This window comes from Bombus flavifrons, chromosome 1 (assembly GCF_040668555.2).
Source record: "Bombus flavifrons isolate JBK064 chromosome 1, iyBomFlav1_principal, whole genome shotgun sequence".
NCBI lineage: Eukaryota > Metazoa > Arthropoda > Insecta > Hymenoptera > Apidae > Bombus > Bombus flavifrons.
The window spans coordinates 14,567,830-14,585,798 of record NC_138442.1 but is presented as its reverse complement, the minus strand read 5'-3'; the positions used below and the strand labels follow the sequence as shown (position 1 = coordinate 14,585,798).

The following is a 17,969-nucleotide window of genomic DNA, read 5'->3' as shown; positions in this document are numbered from 1 at the left end:
TTCAAGATAATGATGATGATGGTTGGCTCACGCGCCACCACCGCAACTCTCGCGAGCCGAAGCCACATCTATCGCGAGCTCGATATACTAGTCTAGCCAATTACCACCTGTAGCCGAAGATAGATTAAGGCTCTCATTATGTCTGGCTATATTTAACGTCGTCTGCATACATATCCTATCGCCTGGTTGGATCCAGTAGTCGCGTATGAGCGTATGTAGATCTCGGGGCTGTACGTGGAATTGTAAGGCTTTCGATATATATACATATAACTGGTCGATGCATTATGGACGTACAATTTTCCGTTGATAGCGTGCTACGAGGACATAAACTGGCCGATTTCGATAAAACGGCAATCAGAACTAGCACGATAGTCGTAGGAAAAGCAAGGTCGTTAAGAGATGAAATTAATGGAGTATATACGGTATATCTATGGAACTAGTGTATACGACTAATGACGTGCGATAAATCGGAGAAGGTTCGAGAATGCGTCGGGGAACGCGTTGGAGAACTCGAAAGGCGCCATGGTAACGGTGAAAATCAATGGTAGCGATGGGAGGTCGCGGCGTCCGATCAAGAAATCGGCAAGAGAACGACCGAGAATCGTGAGACACGCGGTCGATAGACCCTTCGAGGAAACCAAAGACAGTCGGTGATGGTGATTATCTTATCAAATGACATAGTATCGGTATTCGAGATGGACTATAATTACCAGATGGTTATTTTTATGCATACCCGAAGAGGAAGGAGAGTGAGATCGCGCGGAGAAAAGAAAAAAAGACGACGACATAGCAGGTAATAAAAAGGAGCCTGTTGTAACGTCGACTCGGTTGGGATCCGGGAATAGACTGTAAACTACATGGCGCTGGTCCGGTCGGCGCGTACCGTGAGCAAAACGAATATCTCGCCAAGAAGGAAAAGGAAAAGGATGAGGAACTGGCGCCGGCGCTCCGCGTTTCTAAGGCCTCGGCTCGCTTCTTGAAAATTACCCGGACGCACGTGAAAATTGCCTGGCGGCGTGAGTCGTGCCGTTCGATTTACACCGGCGACCCAGCTCTCGAGATTCTTTCGAACCGATGAGAATTTCCAGACCGCGATCCTCGCGGAATTGGTACGCCCTGCTAATAATATCGCGGATCTCTCGATGCTAACAGATCGGCAGCGATATTCATGGAATTCGTTCCTGTTGTTTTAATAGTTACTTACGCCTACTTCGACGCTTTCGTTTATCGACGATTATTAGCAGCGTAATATTCTTAACATAAACCTGTAAACAGGTGTTTCATATTCGTGGGGAACGATTGCACCACGTTTTATTGAATCGTCAGAACACAAGAGGCTGTAATAAGGCTCAGTAATTCTTTTTCACTTGTTGATACCAGTACCTATTCCGTGTCAGTAGTGATTTGCATCTGCGTCTTTCGCAAACTACAGTAAAAGTCAACGACCATAACGGTTGCGTTGCGATGCGACTAGTAAATAGAATCGTTTGCAATTTAAGCGCTCTAAAATTTGCTGTGTACACGTTTTCGTACTGTTGCGGCCGGAATACTCATTGCAATTGTGGAAAATCGCAATCGGACGTAGTTGACATTTTTTCAATTTGTTTAGGTAAAGAACACGATCGTACGTTATAAATAGAACGCAATGTTTACTATTTTATGCATAGGTCGCTGTTCTAAAATTACCAGTGACCTTCTTAGTATTCCATGTCCCTGTTAAGCATCATTTGCTTTCAAACAACGTTGCATTTATCCACGAACAGAAATTGTTTCAAAACGTGCTATTTACTTGGCAGATTTAAAAACAACACGAAATACGTTCGTCGATGTCGCAACAGCATTGGCATTGACATATCTCAGGAAAGACAAACTAGAAACCAGGACCAGTGTAGTCTGAGACGTAGCTAGTGAACGATCGAATGTCTCGTTTGTCCTCTAACTTCTTCCTGTCTCAAGATCATGGCTAGGTATGTACTATGTTTTATTTACGCGACCATAAATATCGGCATAATCCTTCGGAAGGACGTAACACCGCAAAATCACAATTACGTCTGGATGTTACTGGTCGGTGTTCAACGTCTCGCATTTAGAGTAGTGTTTGCAGTCGCTTGAAATACTGTATCGTCTTTTTTCCTGAAGCTTGGGGAATACGTTGCATTTTCGCTGCATGAATTATTGATGGAGATCTCACGCGACGATCCGCAACGTTTTGTTGGCGAGACAAGCTCGTTTCCAGAGTCGCCGCAGAACGGATTTGGATCGTCTTTGCGGAGTTCTTTTACCGTGGCACCGGCGAACCGACGGCACGTTTCTTTTGCGACTAGTGTGCGTGATGCTAACGTGTTCACGTGTCCGCGGAGATAATTCCACGGAAGGATCGTTTCTTGTTATCGTTCTCGTCACTTATTTCTCCGGCCACGGGGAGCATGCTCATGTTCATGGAAGATTCGCGGAACCGGCGCCTGAAAAATGCGTGCTATTTCTAGTCGACATGCACATCCTCGCCGCCGCCGATTGACAAAAACCACGGTGATTCGAGTCGTTCTTTTGCATCCCGAGAAATCACTTCTTTCTCCCTGTTTAAAGATACCGTAAGCGTAATTGTGAAAATCGTTAGGCGCAATTTCTGTCAATCGCAGTAGATCCTTTAACAACGTTTTAGATAAGAACAGTTACAAGAATCTAGTTACACTCAAATTAGAAATTCAAATTAGAAATTTAAATTTGCGGACCGATATCTTTAACTTTAAATCTTCAAATCCAAATCCGTAAATCTAAATTTGCAAGTTTAAATCTCTTACTTTACACTTCTTAATTGAGATTTAAATTGAAATGTTATAATCTAGTTTTACATATTACATTCAGATTTTAAACTCCTTTTCAAGCATTGTATTCGAATTTCATATGAAAATCACGTTTGAGAGTATGGAGTGTGACTTCGAAAATAGCGCCATAGTATTTTATGTTTTAGCTGCGCGCGCTTCTTTGCCGATGTTAAACAAGTATGGCGAATTGAGTGGTACCAGCGTCGTGTGTGAATTGTTCTGAATGTGAAATTTGTCACGACTGTTTTGTGTTCATAGAACGAAAGGAATGCATATCTACTCTGACTTGTTCTTTCCACGTACGTATTCAAAGAATGTGTGATAAATCTTGGTTTATTAGTCTATGTAACTGGAATCAGAATGCACGTGGACAAGTAAAGGGACAGTGTGATGTCTTCTAACTCGTGACATGCCTCTTAATATATTTGTGAAATTTTCTTAAAATAATACTCATAGCTCTCTCTCAAAACGATAATATTGTGAATAGCAGTTACTTTAATGATAATTTATAATACTTGCAAATTGTGTCAAGTATTATTTTAGCAAATGCTAAAATAATGCTTGACACAATTAGAATATTTATTCTAAAGGATTCTTTGATGGGAGGGAGTTGTGTTTTAGTGAGTTTGACATATACAGTATTTTAAATCACGAACGTCTGCTTGTTCACAATAAAACAAACAAATACGTATAATACAGAAAAAATTGGCTCAACATAACTACGTATCTGCAGATGTGATTGACAATTCTAATCCTAATGTGGAAGAAAGGAAATTTTGAAGAAAATGGCGGCCACAAGCAACGATAATGATGAGTCGTGTAATTTGTGAATAGATTGCATGATTATCGGAATTTTGAAGACTGTTTACCAGTGTTCGAAGCTGGCGTATCTTCCTCTCTCTTTATCGGTACTAAGGACAGATCGTAAACTCGTAAATTCCTCCAAGGTTTTCAAATATGAAGAGAAAGTGTCGAAACACGAAGTAACAAGAGCGTTAATGATTTGAAACATGTGTATAAATAACGTTTCCATCAGAGACATACAGTTACAGATCGCTGGGCAATCGTTCGAAGGTTATGCATGACACATGGTTCAATTTTGATTAAATAACGGTTCCATCACGCAAATACAACGTCGCTTATCATACAATTGATCCATACGAATTACTTATTAAGGACTGATTGTAATTCTTCTGCGAATGCCAAAAATCTTGACGGCTCTTTTATTTTGGAAAGAATTCGCGTACATTTGTCGTTGAACTGTCCTTGTTACCATAAGAGTCGCTTAATTGTATAGGAATTGGCATGTGTGTTAATTGACTACGCGTCCTTGAAGTAGCAACCGAATCCGCTCGCAAATTATATTTTGCATTGTACTCTTAAACCTTTAACGATATTATTAGTTAATCCATTTGGTAATAAAAAATACAATTCTTCAGTCTTCGTCAAAATTTCGTGTTCGAATCTGTTTGCTAGTCAACGTACAGATACAAATGTAGACAAAACGCTTAGCGGTGAATAACAGATAAGATCATTCGCATAGAAAGTGAAGTAACGATTTAATACTCCTCGTCAGAAACCATTCTTACGTAACATATCAGTCTATGAATGTAGATAACAGTGGAATAAATATTTTGTAATGTCTGCCCTGAACAGAAGTTCATAATATTATCGGTTGTTCCATTAAGTTATTACTTTTCTTCTTTTTTCACCGCGTTACAACAAAAATATTTATTCTTCCTCGCTGCGTTTTAATACATACATTCGTATTTTACGTTTAGTTCCGTAAATAGCTGGTACTCAAAATGAGAGTCTCTAAAAGCGACACACGTTCCTTGCTCTCGTCGAATAAAAGAAAGTAAAACGATTTAGGTAATATTTATGAACGAGTAACTCACTGACCAACGTCTACGATGTGCTGAAGCGTCGGGAACCGTCTCTTCACGCGCAAGGAAATCCTCTGAAGCGTAATGACGTACGCGAGCACCGCGTATCTTACGATGTTTCTCCTCATCAGTCTGCCTCTCTCGTCCTGTAATGTGAAAATGTTTCAAAATTATTACCGCGGGCACTCTCTTTAGATGTCTACTTTTACGACGCTTAGTGTACATCAAACTGTGTCTATTCGTGACCATGCGTCAACAATAATTTCTTTGTTAATGGTCATAGAAAAATAACGTAACACGTGATTCTCACAAATAATTTTAATGCCTTTAATTACTCGAAGTTGAAATGATTTCATGCACCAAACAAAGTACTTTCTGTAGAAAAAGAACTCAAAAACGTGAGATACCGTTTCTGTTAAGTACCACTTCACCAAAGCTTTGACTAAGTAACAGAGCAAACATTTCTTTCGTTTCTTGTCTGACTATATCTCTCAAGGCCATCGAACGGTATTCTATCACACGTCTATTACAATGGAATATTTATAAGCACAGATTAAACAAATGAGCAGGGGAGAATCGAAGGAAATCGGTATCATCGGGACGTGTCTGCTTCAAAATTCGTTTCCGAGGCTGCATGAATGCCGGACACGTTTCCCATGTCTTGTACACACTTTCCCCTTGTTCTTTTGGCCCGTGATCGCGAATCGTCACCGGTTTCGAGCCGATTCCAATAATAATCGGAGAAAAATCCACGGTGGCGCCTACCGCGTATTTTTCCTTTCGTTTCTGGCCAACGACGCGTGCGCATTTTGTAATCGGCCGCGCGTTTTGTAATCAACGACCATCGCGGTAAACGATCGCGCACGCTTGCTGGAATGTCAATTTAGTCGGAAATCGCAGCCAACGGTTCCTGGATCGAAATTTTCCACACGCGATAAAAACTGTCTTTTTGTAAATGCGTTTACATGAAATGGAACGCCTCTGTGAAACGATTGTCGTATCCGCCGCTAACCGCAATCACCATTGGCAATCGTGTAGCAGGTAATCGTGTTGGTAATCGTTAATTGGACAACTGGTCGATCGGTCGAATCGTTACGTATGTAGAACACGACGAGATTCAGATGAAGCATTTTGTGGATCGAGGCACGTCTCGTTCGCTCGATATAATGCATGCAACGACTGAAGAAAGTTTGTCGAAACTAAAATTTTCGTTTAGCTAATAACACGTGGACGGTGAACGCTACAGCGGAGGACACGTGCTGATTTAGAACGATCGCGTATCGCGATCTGAACGAAGAAAGTTGCTCGCTGCGAACTGAGCCGTGCGATCCACTGAAAGTCCGAGGAAACGCAATTTATTCCTGATTAATTAAACTCGTACGTGGCGTGTTCCGCAAATGTTTCAACATCGTCCGTTCATTTGCACTCCTCGACGATCGAATTACGCTTTCTTGAGCTTTACGTTAATTACGAAATATGAATGACTGGCACGTTGGTTAGAGGCATGCCGATTACAAGTAAATGTATACAGCTGCATACATAGTCTTGTAATTAAAGAATTTACTTTTTACATTATCCGCGTTTTCAAAGACTTCTATTCTCGGGGAATATTCAGAAATGTGAGAAAATGGGGTTTCGCTGCGCTCTATAAAGAGACTCCATTTTTTTCTTTTTTTTTTTTTTTTTTGAACGAGTCATAGTTATAGATTAATTAGTTTCACCTTCGTACAGGTTCTTCGCATTCTTCGCCCGAAGCAATGCTACGCTATCAATCTCTCTAGGCATTTGAAACTCGCGCAACGATTCACTACAAAGGTTAATTCGCTTACTGGGTTTTAAACGAGCTCTCCTTTTTTTTAATTTGGCTAATTAATCACAATCTTCTTTGTAAATCCACACGAATAACGGAGAATAAAGACGCGTCGCTCGAAGATGTAGAAGCTTGTAGATTTCGTCAAGGGTTTCGAGGTGCTTCGAGGCGGTTCGTGTTTCTGTAACGAACACTCATGTCCCTTTTTTTCCCCCTCGGTTTTGTACTTTCAAAAGACAGACGTCCCTTCTTCCTCGGAATACAGCGACTTAACATCGCGCGTGCAAAAATGCACGGCTTGGCAGCTTGAAAAGGATCCTCCTTACGGGGGAGAAGGTGGGAGTCGAGGCATCCTTCTCGCCTCGGGGCCTGAATTCCAATTAGATTTCAATGAAAGGCACAGCCCAGAAGCTCGTGCTGCCCACTCGGCGCTGCTCATTCACAAATCCGATACTTTGCGTTACGTGACTACATGACCGCGGCTCTCTTCTACATACGTAGAAAACTACAGTCCCGTTCCGCGCCTCGAGACCTTGTCCGTTGACAACGTGTAGAAATTCAGCTGCAGTTCTAGGCAGCTGCCATTGTTCGGTCTCGAACTCTCCGCGTGTAACTTTCTCGTGTGTGTGACGTGATAATCGGAATCTACGATACGCGTTACATCGATCAAATCGGCACGTGTAATTGTTTCACCGTCATCCTACATACCGTATATGCTGTACGAGGTGTGGACCTCGATACGGACACGATAGGAGAACACTGCGCGAAGAGAACTTCGTTGCACGAGGAAGCGATTAAACCCTTTGATACTTGATCGGCCCGTTCTATTAATACGACATCGTTAGCCACGGAAACTTATAGCCAGTTTCGCAGTGTGGTATGCGTTCACCAGTTTCTAACCGGGTGGTACATAGTGCGAGCACGGTCTTTGTAGAGCGTTGATGGCGGTGCAGTTAGCAGAGAGCAACGAGGACGGACTCTCTCGAGTAACTCTCTTGTGCGCGAGGTAGCACAACGCGTAGGTTCGTCCTTCTTTCTTGCTACGATGTATATGTTGCACTTTCACTTCGACATTGTGTCATTGACCACACAGCTGGAAGACCCTTCCTCGACGAATTCGAAGTACGAGCCACGAAACTCGAGCCACGAAGCTCGTCTTCGACTTCGTCGAACTGGTCGCTACCATGTCCGTTTAAAAATATTTGAGATTCTCGGTAATCGCGGCAATCAAGCATGGAAACCTTAGTCGTTAACTTAAAGTTCAGAAACTAAGCATTTTGAAATGATCGAAGATACTCAGGAACCGCTCGTTCATAGAAACGAACTTTCGTTTTCGGTTTAGGCGAGACGATCAGAGAAAGTAACGATAACAAGCGTGAATTTCTTGTAAGGTGTGCAGCGTGTCGCGCGCGAACACGTGTGCGAGAAGTTAGAGTCACATGCCAAGGGTCACGCGAATCGCGTCTCGAGGAACCGCATCTATCGTTCCTGGCTATCTGTTAAGCGGATGTACAAGAGTTACAAGAAGATTTGCTCGCTTGCCAATTATGGGATGATCGCTCTTCGCATTTTTTTCACTTCTGGGCGTGGCGTGACTCCGAGAGCTGGCACCTACTTAGGTTAACGACACCGAAACGTGTCACGGCAATTCATTAGCGTAATGAGACAAACGCAGCGACAACTACTATCCGTGCAAGGCTGCGCGTTTATCGTTCTTTTGAGCCGCTTCGTTTACTGGGAACTTCATCTTCCAGTATACCCGCTGTTCCACGATTCAACACGAATGCGGATTCGTCGAAATGTTTCTTTCATCCTTATACTTACGTTACCAGGAATAGCTGCGCTGATAAAGAGTGCTAAGTTGTCCGGCCAGGGTAATAGTTTATATTGCTCCCACCATCGCTTCACGACCAGACTCACGTAAAATCCCAGCACGAATGACATCGGTATCGATTCGCTGGAGTTTCCAAAGTAGTACCTGATCTTTTCGAAGATTCTGTAACAGATAATCGTCACGAATCCTTATTGAATGTAAATTATCACCTGTTATCTTCCACGTGTATTCTTTCCTCCTGAACGAATAGTTTCGAAAGAACTGTACTACCCATTCGAGCAATTTACGAAACATGTTTCGCGAGACGAATCGAATGTTCGCAAATTATGTGTGTGTACGGTTAAATATTTGTTTAGTAATACGCGTGGTGGAATTCTTATATCGCCTCGCTTACAAGTGGAGCAAGGTTGAGGTGATACCGTCATCGAACGAGATACCACTACCGGTCTTATGTACAGGTAATTCCTGTTAAATGGGAATTTCCATCGAGATTTCACAGCTGCTCGCGAAAATCTGTTAGCGGCTGGTCCTATCTATCTTAAGCACTCGACGTAACCGATGATGAGATTCGATGTTCATTGGAACTTTTTAACGTTCGATGCTATATATGTACATTTTACGTTTGCGAGTTTATCATGTTTTGCTTTTGCACAAGAGTTATATATACGAAAGTCAAAGAGTTTAGCTTGCAATTAGAGCATTGTAAGGTTAATGCACTTCTAGATTTCATTCATTGCTTTGGTTATCATTTAATTCCAAATTCTATTTACTCCCCGGTAGATAGATAAGCGAAGAAATTCAATGAATTCTAAACGAATTATCAGGCAATTTAGAAGGATCTAATAATTTCATTAAATTTCATTAAGAAGGTCAGAAAAATCCTAAAAGAAATTATCAATTTTTTTGTAAAAAGTCCGTAAAAATTGCAGAAGTACATATGAAATGTTAGTAAACGACATATAAAAGGATTCCAACGATGTTTTATAAATTTTAGTCTCAAATAGATTAAAAACTGTCGAAAACACGCTGTTAAGAGAAGAAGTTTTATATTTCAATAGTAACACTAAAAATTCCACTAAAAAGCTATAATTTATCGCTGAAGATCCTTGATATATACGATGAGGCAAGTCTTTATTTCGAATTGGCGGATCCTTCCTATGATCGTTGGGTCTGCTGGACCCTAAGCCATCCACGAACCGGCCCTACAGTTCTAAATTTAGACCATGCGAATCGAAGCGGCTCAAAGAAGGGTCCTTTTTAACATCCGCCAGCCTCGTGCATCGTGCTTCTTCGCTTCTTTTTTTATCCCGACGTAAATAACAGGTTACGTTTTTATGTGTTTTTTAATACGGAGCCCGGACGAGTCGACACATTCCATGGCGTATTATACAAAACGCGCGCCTCGTAAGGGAGGAACAATTTTATTTACGATACATGCAATTTAACTACACGCGATATACGTATGTCTGGAACAGAAACGTTAAAATGTTCTCTCTTATGGACACGGTTCTCGTCGATCGTTGTAACATTATGACGTTTATACCCACGGTCGGTGGATTTTCCTGAGAATCGTGATTTCTACACGATGGTGACTCTGGAGAAACACCATCTCTATTTAAATTAATTGAAATATTGGCTTTTATTGCCGCGATTGACGGTCGCTTCTTTTTACCAGCGATTTTCATGCGTTTATCGTGGTCATCGTACAGTGTCCTGCAAGAGAGAACCGACGAATGCGAAACGCGGCGATAAAAAGAAAACGAAAGATGAGAGGGGTTAAGTAACCGCGTTCTGAACAAAGGAGGCAGCAGTGTTAATATCGATAAAACGGTACTGTCGATGTTAACCGGCGAAATATAATGTCGATTGACGCGTGGAAGGCTTTGTTGCTCGACCAAGGTCGATGTCGCGTGGGTTTCACGGCGTAAACTTGGCGGTTATGGTAGCCGATACACCACTCTGTTTCATCCACTCCGTTTTTCTCCAGATAGAACCGCGATGAAAGAGTCTTTGTCTTCGAATTATTATCCTTTTTTTTTCAATTCAAAGGATCCATGTCATTGCCATTCGTGAAACTTTCTGGAAGGTTTTGCGAAAGGAACAGAGAGAAAGATTTCGCTTCTTTGTTTTTATCGGTGCGTCTTAATTTCAAGGAGATAGGCTGCGTTATCGCGAGGTGCTATTCTCGACCGGTTAAGGCGTCAACCTTCGGCTCGTGGAGGAAACTTCACCGCGAGAAGATATTTAAATGAACGTATTCATGTACTCACACCCGCTGCTGCTCGTTCAGCCCATATCGATATGTAAAATTGATGAGGTAGTAGACGAACAGGTAGGCCAACAATTCTCGCCAGATTAGCTTGTAAACGGACCCCCGCCATCTGTGAAGAAGAAAAAGAAAAAGAGCTCTGATGAAACGAAGCTTATTATGTAGGTACTTACATAATCGTCACTTTCATGTAATAATCGTATTAAGTATTGACGTCGTATTCTCATCGCTCAACAAATTTATGCACATGGATTTAGATAAGTACGTTTCTCTTTTACGATCACTATTCTCATTTTACTTATTTCGCTTTACAAAACGCAATGCAAAAACTCACGCTCCTTGGCTCGTGCCCAAAGTTCAAAGATTTGTGTCGATAGGTCGTATCTCGTTTAATAATCTCGATGATGCGGCACTTTAGAAAAGAAACTCGCGTAGAATGTGACTGGTTTTGATAGAAATGCAACAGTAGCGTACAAAAACAAAACGAAATGAGTCTCCTTTTCGATGTTCAACGATTATGATGAAATAGGTATAAGGCGAACGGCTCTTTCGATAGCTGCCATTTTGCTCGTTTAGAAATTAGATTGTAAAGAATGGAATGTTGTCGCGCGATCGTTTCGACGATAACGATAGGAGTCGATCGACGTTGGACACACGCCATTCGGGAACTGTTAAATCCCAGTGAAATGTGTGTCAGGGTTAGACCGATTTTACGAGCTTCGAGAGTACATTGAATTCGCAATATTTTCGTGTCGAAACACTTCACGCATGTGGTCCCAATGCTTTACATTGCAAGTGCACGCTTCTGGATTCATTGTTATTCGTGTATTTTATGGCGTCATTATTGGTTGGGAACGTCGTTGAGAGATATAATTGCGGCAGGCACGTTGAAATCATCGAAGGACGGTTATATCGAAGGTTTCGTCAATACCAATCGCGAAGCGACAATGACTTTAAATTCAAATCCCGCAACTGTAGATAGCACGATGAAACGTAGTGCAAACGAGGCCAAAGTGAAAAGCTGTGGATTATCGACGGCCGTTTCTGTTGTTGTATCTATAATACATTGTTTGGCTGTTGGCTGTAAGTAAACACGTTGACCACGTTTATTTATCGATCGTCAAAAACCTCTTGTATCATAAAATTGTGGTAGGAAATTCTAATATGAAAAAGAATTGTATTTATGCATAAATACAATTCACAAAGGGGAACACAGTTTATTGGCATTGAAATGGCTATGGAGAAAGAAAGCTATGTAAAACCATCTCGGATATCCGGTGCATTGAAAGTACTTTATCCTAGTGTATTCACAAGACCGTAACAAGCGGTAGCGTTCGATCGTGGTTTTCTAATCGTCGACTGGCACACAAGAAGATTCTCAGGAATTGTTTTTCTATCGAGATCTTGCTGGAACATTTTATTTCTTGTCCACGTCGAGTCATCGATCGTTGTAAGAGATTGCACAAACAACGTACGAAATTTGCCTGTGAGCGTTATGGATGAAGTTCCTGGAACATGTTTTCTCAATGATGAGATCTTCTCGCGAAGAGTATCAAATTTATATTTTCGGAAATCCCACAGGAAAAAAAAAAGAAATGATACGTTGGAAACGAGTGAAAGTATAGCGGTACATTTCATATCTTACCACGTACGAATACGTCGAATTCCAACGTTTCTCAAACACGTTTCGAAACATCATAAACAATATTAACACGCTATTCCGCGTACTCGCATAGGACTCTTCTTCCCTGTTTCTCAATAATTTTCGTGGAGAATCGCGACGAAACCGCGACGTGGCTGCAGCAGACGACGAAATCGTTGCGTAACTCCTCGCGCGGAAACTTTGTTGCTAGATGAGAAAAATCGCGGTGTCTATGAATATCGAGTTATTTCTTTATTTGTATGTCAGTAGGTCATGGTAGAGAAGCATTGTCCCACACCATTCATACGATACGCGACCGCACGCCCGTGAAACCCCCACGTGTATAAGTGCGTGGCGTTGCACGCGTTACGCGACGTTTCTACGTACGTTCGCGAGCCATTACGCCGACACGCGAGCCAAAACGATTGCGCGGTATCGTCAGCCTATTGACTACGGATCGATCTTTTACGATATTTATGAGATTTATCAGGAATGTGGAATACCACTGCTTTATGTGAGAATAGTTAGACGCACCGTTAACGACCTGCGAAGGCAGTAAACACGTTCATTAACGAGCACAATGATCGATTCATTTGACAGAGAAACAACAATACAGCAGTTAAGTTGTTTTTTCTCCAATTAATCGTTTCGCTAGGCGAACCTTTTCATTATTGTGATTTAACGAACTCGTCTCCTGTCTCTTATTTGCCCCACTCGAATAAATTCTGCAGACTCATGAAATAACTGAGTAAATTAGTTTTTTGTAAATCATTCGTCGATCGTAAGATCGATACGTAGATCGTTTCCGATATATCCGTTGGATCGTGTAGCTCAACATCCACACGATCCAGGAAGATCTTCCACCGAACAATTTATGAAATAATACGTAATGATGTACAAGGATGAATGTAATTAAGTGGTCGACCCAATGGCGCTGCATATCTAACCGCGTCGTCAAAGATAATGTACATTGCGTCATCGACCGGCTGCGATTTACATAAATTTGTACGTTGGATCGCATCTTCGTTCAGCGATACTTTACGGAGCAGGGTACAAACATCGCGAACCACTGCTGAAGGTGTTTTCCCTTTCGCACGACTCGCATAATTTTCTACGAATTAGATACATAGTGGTTCCACGTGATCGATAACTGTCGTCTATCACTATAAAAACAGTGTTTAACTATCTAATAACATTACAAATATTTTTATTGTTCTACAAATCTCACATAGAACTTCGAATACTGATGATTTTCATCGAAACGAACAGTCTTTGAATCGCACATATACAGAGTACAACAAACCTTAATACTCATCGTGTGAAAGATACGCTTCTCCAATAATTTCAAACTGGACCTCCCCAAAAAACTGTTCACTCTTTTCATCTTCTATACCGCTCACGAGTTGTAATTTTACATTAAAACATAAAAATAATTGGAATTATTCCGCTTATACCTATCCGTCAATACGGGTGTGGAGAGCAGTATGCGCCTCGTAAATTTCCTGTGTAATAAATTCAGATCCCCTGCCGGGTGACAGACATTTTTTATCGGCGTCAAAATATTCCACCAGAATGAAAATAGAAGCGAAGAAGACGTTGATGCAGGTCGTAAAGATTGACGTTCGAAGCGAGAAGTTAACGATGTACGCGCGTAGTCGAGTTAAAGCGTATATTCATCCCCGAGTGAATGGCAAGGGCTGTCTTATAGCAGACCAGATGTCGAGCATTTATGCACGATCGTTATAACATAATGCCGTAGCGGTGATTTAGCCTGGCGCAAAAGTATTTCCTTTTTCGTCCTTTCTCCGCTGGCTCATGGTTGTCGCGGTTTCAGAACACGAAATCAGCCGTAGCGCGGCTAAACCTCGCGTGTTTCTGTAACTCCGAATAGAGTTTAAACCGCTGTTGCTTACCTCTGATTGCCGTGCTGCAAATGCCACGGACAAGACGCGTTCGCGGTATGATCTTAATCATTCACTCCGGTTTCCATCGATGCGCGAAGTTTCTTCACATTTCCAGTGTTTACGTAACGACTGTTTAACACCGCGAGAGAAATTTGGAGCGATGTTTCTATGCCGAGTGTTGTTATTACACTTTGCGTTTGCGGTAATCGTTTTTGTCGCTTCGAAAACAAAATAGTTAAGAGACGGAAAGCAATTTATCGATAGTTTCGCATGCGAACTTTTCCTGTAATTAACCGGTGAATTTCGAGGAAGGTTAATACAAATACCGGTCGGAGACGGCCAAAGACGCGTAGGAAGTGACTGGTGCGCTATAACTGCTTTCGTAGCACCGCGGAATGCTAAATATTGCTGAAACGTGAGTCACCATTGCATTTGCTCCGCTAAATAGCCAACAATACTCTCTACCTTCGCTAAGTTGATTATCTATCGTAGCGCTGCGCCACCATGGGCACGAACTGTGCGACAGCGTTCGCGAAACGATCTAGATCGCGATCTCTGTAATGCCGCCAGGCGGTCGCCACTTTTTCACAGTGTAACAGGATGGTAATAAACTTTGGTTAATTTACGCGATCTGTATTATAATGTATATCTCGTTGCGAGACTTCGTGCGTCGTTTGACACGTTAACGGCGAAACAGCTGCGCTTTCGTAGCATAGCGTAAACGCGGCAATTCCGTCAGGTTACGAAATAATTACACGTGGAACATCATCTTAGAAACGTAACCAGAAAAACGTTTGTTCGCTCTCAAATAATTTTACTGGCAATTTTAGAACGGTGGATCGATTCGTTTCTCAATTGCTTTACCACACGAGAAACGTTTATCGAGAATCAACGTGGTATGCCAATTTTATTACCAGGCTGTGAATATTTTTGCAAATGCGTATTTTTATGAATATAAATACCGTCAAATCTTCTATAAATGGGTAAAAATCCGCAATCTATTTATTACCGATACGAAGACGCTGGACATCGTACACGAGCGATGTCGCGTGTTCTAGCGCACGGAAGGTACTTTAGATGAACGAGGAAAGGCAAGACGATAAAACAACAACACTATACAACGAAGTTGCTCCGGTAAGAGGGAAATAAGGAGCTTGATCCACGCTCCTGGATGGCGTAAAGTAACGGTCCACCGGTCAAGGCTCGCCAAGGCCTTTTATCGTTCTTGTCGACCAGACTACATTATACTTCTCTCTACGATTTTGTTTCTTAGGTTCTCGTTTCTCTCCATCTTTCCGGATTCTTCGTGCACTTCGCTGAATTCACACGAGCGTACGTTTTTGCAGCGCTCTCGAGCAAGAGTTACATCACTCTGATTTACCAAAACGGCTCGTTCGTGCGATACGAAAGCGGAAGTGAAATAATAATCACGACATGGATGCTGAAACATAGTCGAATCGCCTGTTCCATCTTTTCTAGGTTGTACGTGCTTTACAAGCGTTAGTGAATTATTTATGAATGGCCGCGGGAACTTGTCTTATTGTTTGTTTTCTTATTCAAAGAAGCTGATGGGTACTAGGGTTCTCTCAATGACATAATCCATCCATTTAGATTCTTCTTGCTGGATGTTGAAAAAAGATTTCTTTAACATTTGAGACCAATTGGATAGTTAGACCAAAGGGATGTGGTAAAATGCGCTTTTGAAAATTTCCCGCTACAGAGCGTGCAGTGGGAAATGAGACGTAACATCAAAATTGCATTCTCATATAAAGACATTATAATCTGGCACGCTACTTGTTTTTCGAACCGATGGATTCTTTATTCTAAAGTTGGTGATTTCAACTACGTATTTAGAATTCGTCATGATCCCACCGCAATACATCAAGCCATCGATGAAGAGATATCCGTTTCCTCCTGCGTTTTTCATGGTCACGGTCATTGAAGCCTGCGCGTACCTTCTCTACGCCCTCCAAATGCTTCGATAAACATCTTAATCGCATTTTTTATGTTTGAAACTGCATAAATACTTCTCAGAAAGAAATTACCCAGCTTCATTTTATTAGAAGGATATCTTAGCAGAACGCTGTACAGAGTGCACAGAAAAATCTGCTGGAAACAGTGTTGCATAATTAGCTTTCAGACGGCTGAATCACGAGATTAAAAATGTATTTCCTGCAATCTTTACGACGGTGTATCGATGAGTACAAGGTTCACCCGTTGTTAGATCCGATCGAAATGTATTTTACGATAGTTCCTTGCTCCGATCCGTTTACCCGACATTGAAGGATAGGTCTGCATTGAATTATGCTAACGTCTGCTAAAACGAGCATTGCAAACGGATTCTCTTGTTCTAGAGGCTAAAGTACGCTTAAGCGCTTCTATAAACGCTTCGTTTGTAAGAAGCTCGAAGCTTCTGGTCGAGCAAGAAAGGAACGTAGAGGAAACGAGCCTCTCGGGATATAGTAGACGAGCCAACTACGGTTCCGTGAGGTGGAATGCGATAACTAGTCGAACTCCTCGCGACTCGTCGACTCTATCTTTTTTATTTATCCGTTCGAAGATCTTTTTTTCTATTTGTTGGAAGACAATAACCGAGGAAGGTGGATCCACGACGATGAACAGTGGCTCGCTGAACGATCCTTGGCTGGGCAGAAACACCACCTTCTTCGAGGCGTTTCCAATGATTTATGGATCGTTGAAATCGCAGTTCAATGTATGATTTATGAAGTTCTCATCGTGATGGCCGTTTGAGAGAAATATGAATTGTGTTCGGAGCCGATTTACTCGAACCTTTGAACGAGCCAGACGTGACCGCTTTGAAATATGCGGAGCTATTCATTGAAAGTTCAAGCGGAAAGGAATTCGAAAGATGCAAGAACTTTTGCGATTGTTTGTCAACGTATCTTTATCCTATATAGAATTTCTTATTAGTAAATAACGGATTAGCATTTTGGTAATAAGTTAGAATAGATAGACTCGTGTATTTTTATCACTGTACAAGACCAGAATCTGAAAAGTGACTTCAAGTGTAGCGAGTGATTCAACGCTGCGATCTTGTACCAGGAAGAGAACTCATCCGCCTACGAACGTTGCGATCGGTCTCGTAACGAGAACGAATCTCGATAAGTATTGTTACGAAAGCCAACTCGAAACAGGTGGTCGAAGAACCGATACTGACATGAAGCTGTGGATTAGCGAATAATATAGATGTATTTCGATCTTCTCGCTGTTAACTCAGCATCACTATATCACCAGTGACAGATACCGATTTGCGTCTGTAATCACACACGATTGTCTTCGACAATAACAAAAACATCGTTGCATGCAAACGTCAACGCGTGCATGCAGGTATTGGCAATAGCTTTTAAACGTGTTTTCTAATTTGACAACTGAGTTATTAGATTTTCAAATGCATTGATTTCATAATTATGTGGGAACTTGCTTGCACTTTGTAAATATGAACAGAGGAGAATCGATCTTTCCCAGCAAATGCAAAGCAACTCTCGAGAAATAAGATTATCCTATTTTCGATTCTGATGGACTGGGTCTTTCCCATTGTGCGGCTGCGTCAAGAACAGACGCATAATACGCGATATCTCGAAATCATCATCTCTAAAGATACAACCAGATTCGATAGCAGAATTCCGAAAGAAAAAAAAAAACACGGTTTCGACGTAATTTCCTCCATCAGAAGACGCTGGCTATAATCCCATGAAAGCAATTGCGGAAGTACGCGGCATGGCCAGTTTACATAAGCGCGGCGGACGATTAGCATCGACCATTTGGTTGCTAATTAATC

The 17,969-nt window shown here is 41.7% G+C and overlaps 1 protein-coding gene across 1 annotated transcript in view; it reads right to left on the bottom strand.

Annotated features, from left to right (window-relative positions):
- Best2 (bestrophin family protein) overlaps window positions 1–17,969 on the bottom strand; it is a 39,720-nt gene that overhangs the window by 13,362 nt on the left and 8,389 nt on the right. The window contains exons 2-4 of the mRNA XM_069132734.1: window positions 10,626–10,736; window positions 8,346–8,517; window positions 4,728–4,857 (exon numbers count right to left, since the gene is read on the bottom strand). Of these exons, the coding sequence (XP_068988835.1) occupies window positions 4,728–4,857; window positions 8,346–8,517; window positions 10,626–10,736 (413 nt within the window). The remainder of the gene's footprint in view (window positions 1–4,727; window positions 4,858–8,345; window positions 8,518–10,625; window positions 10,737–17,969) is intronic.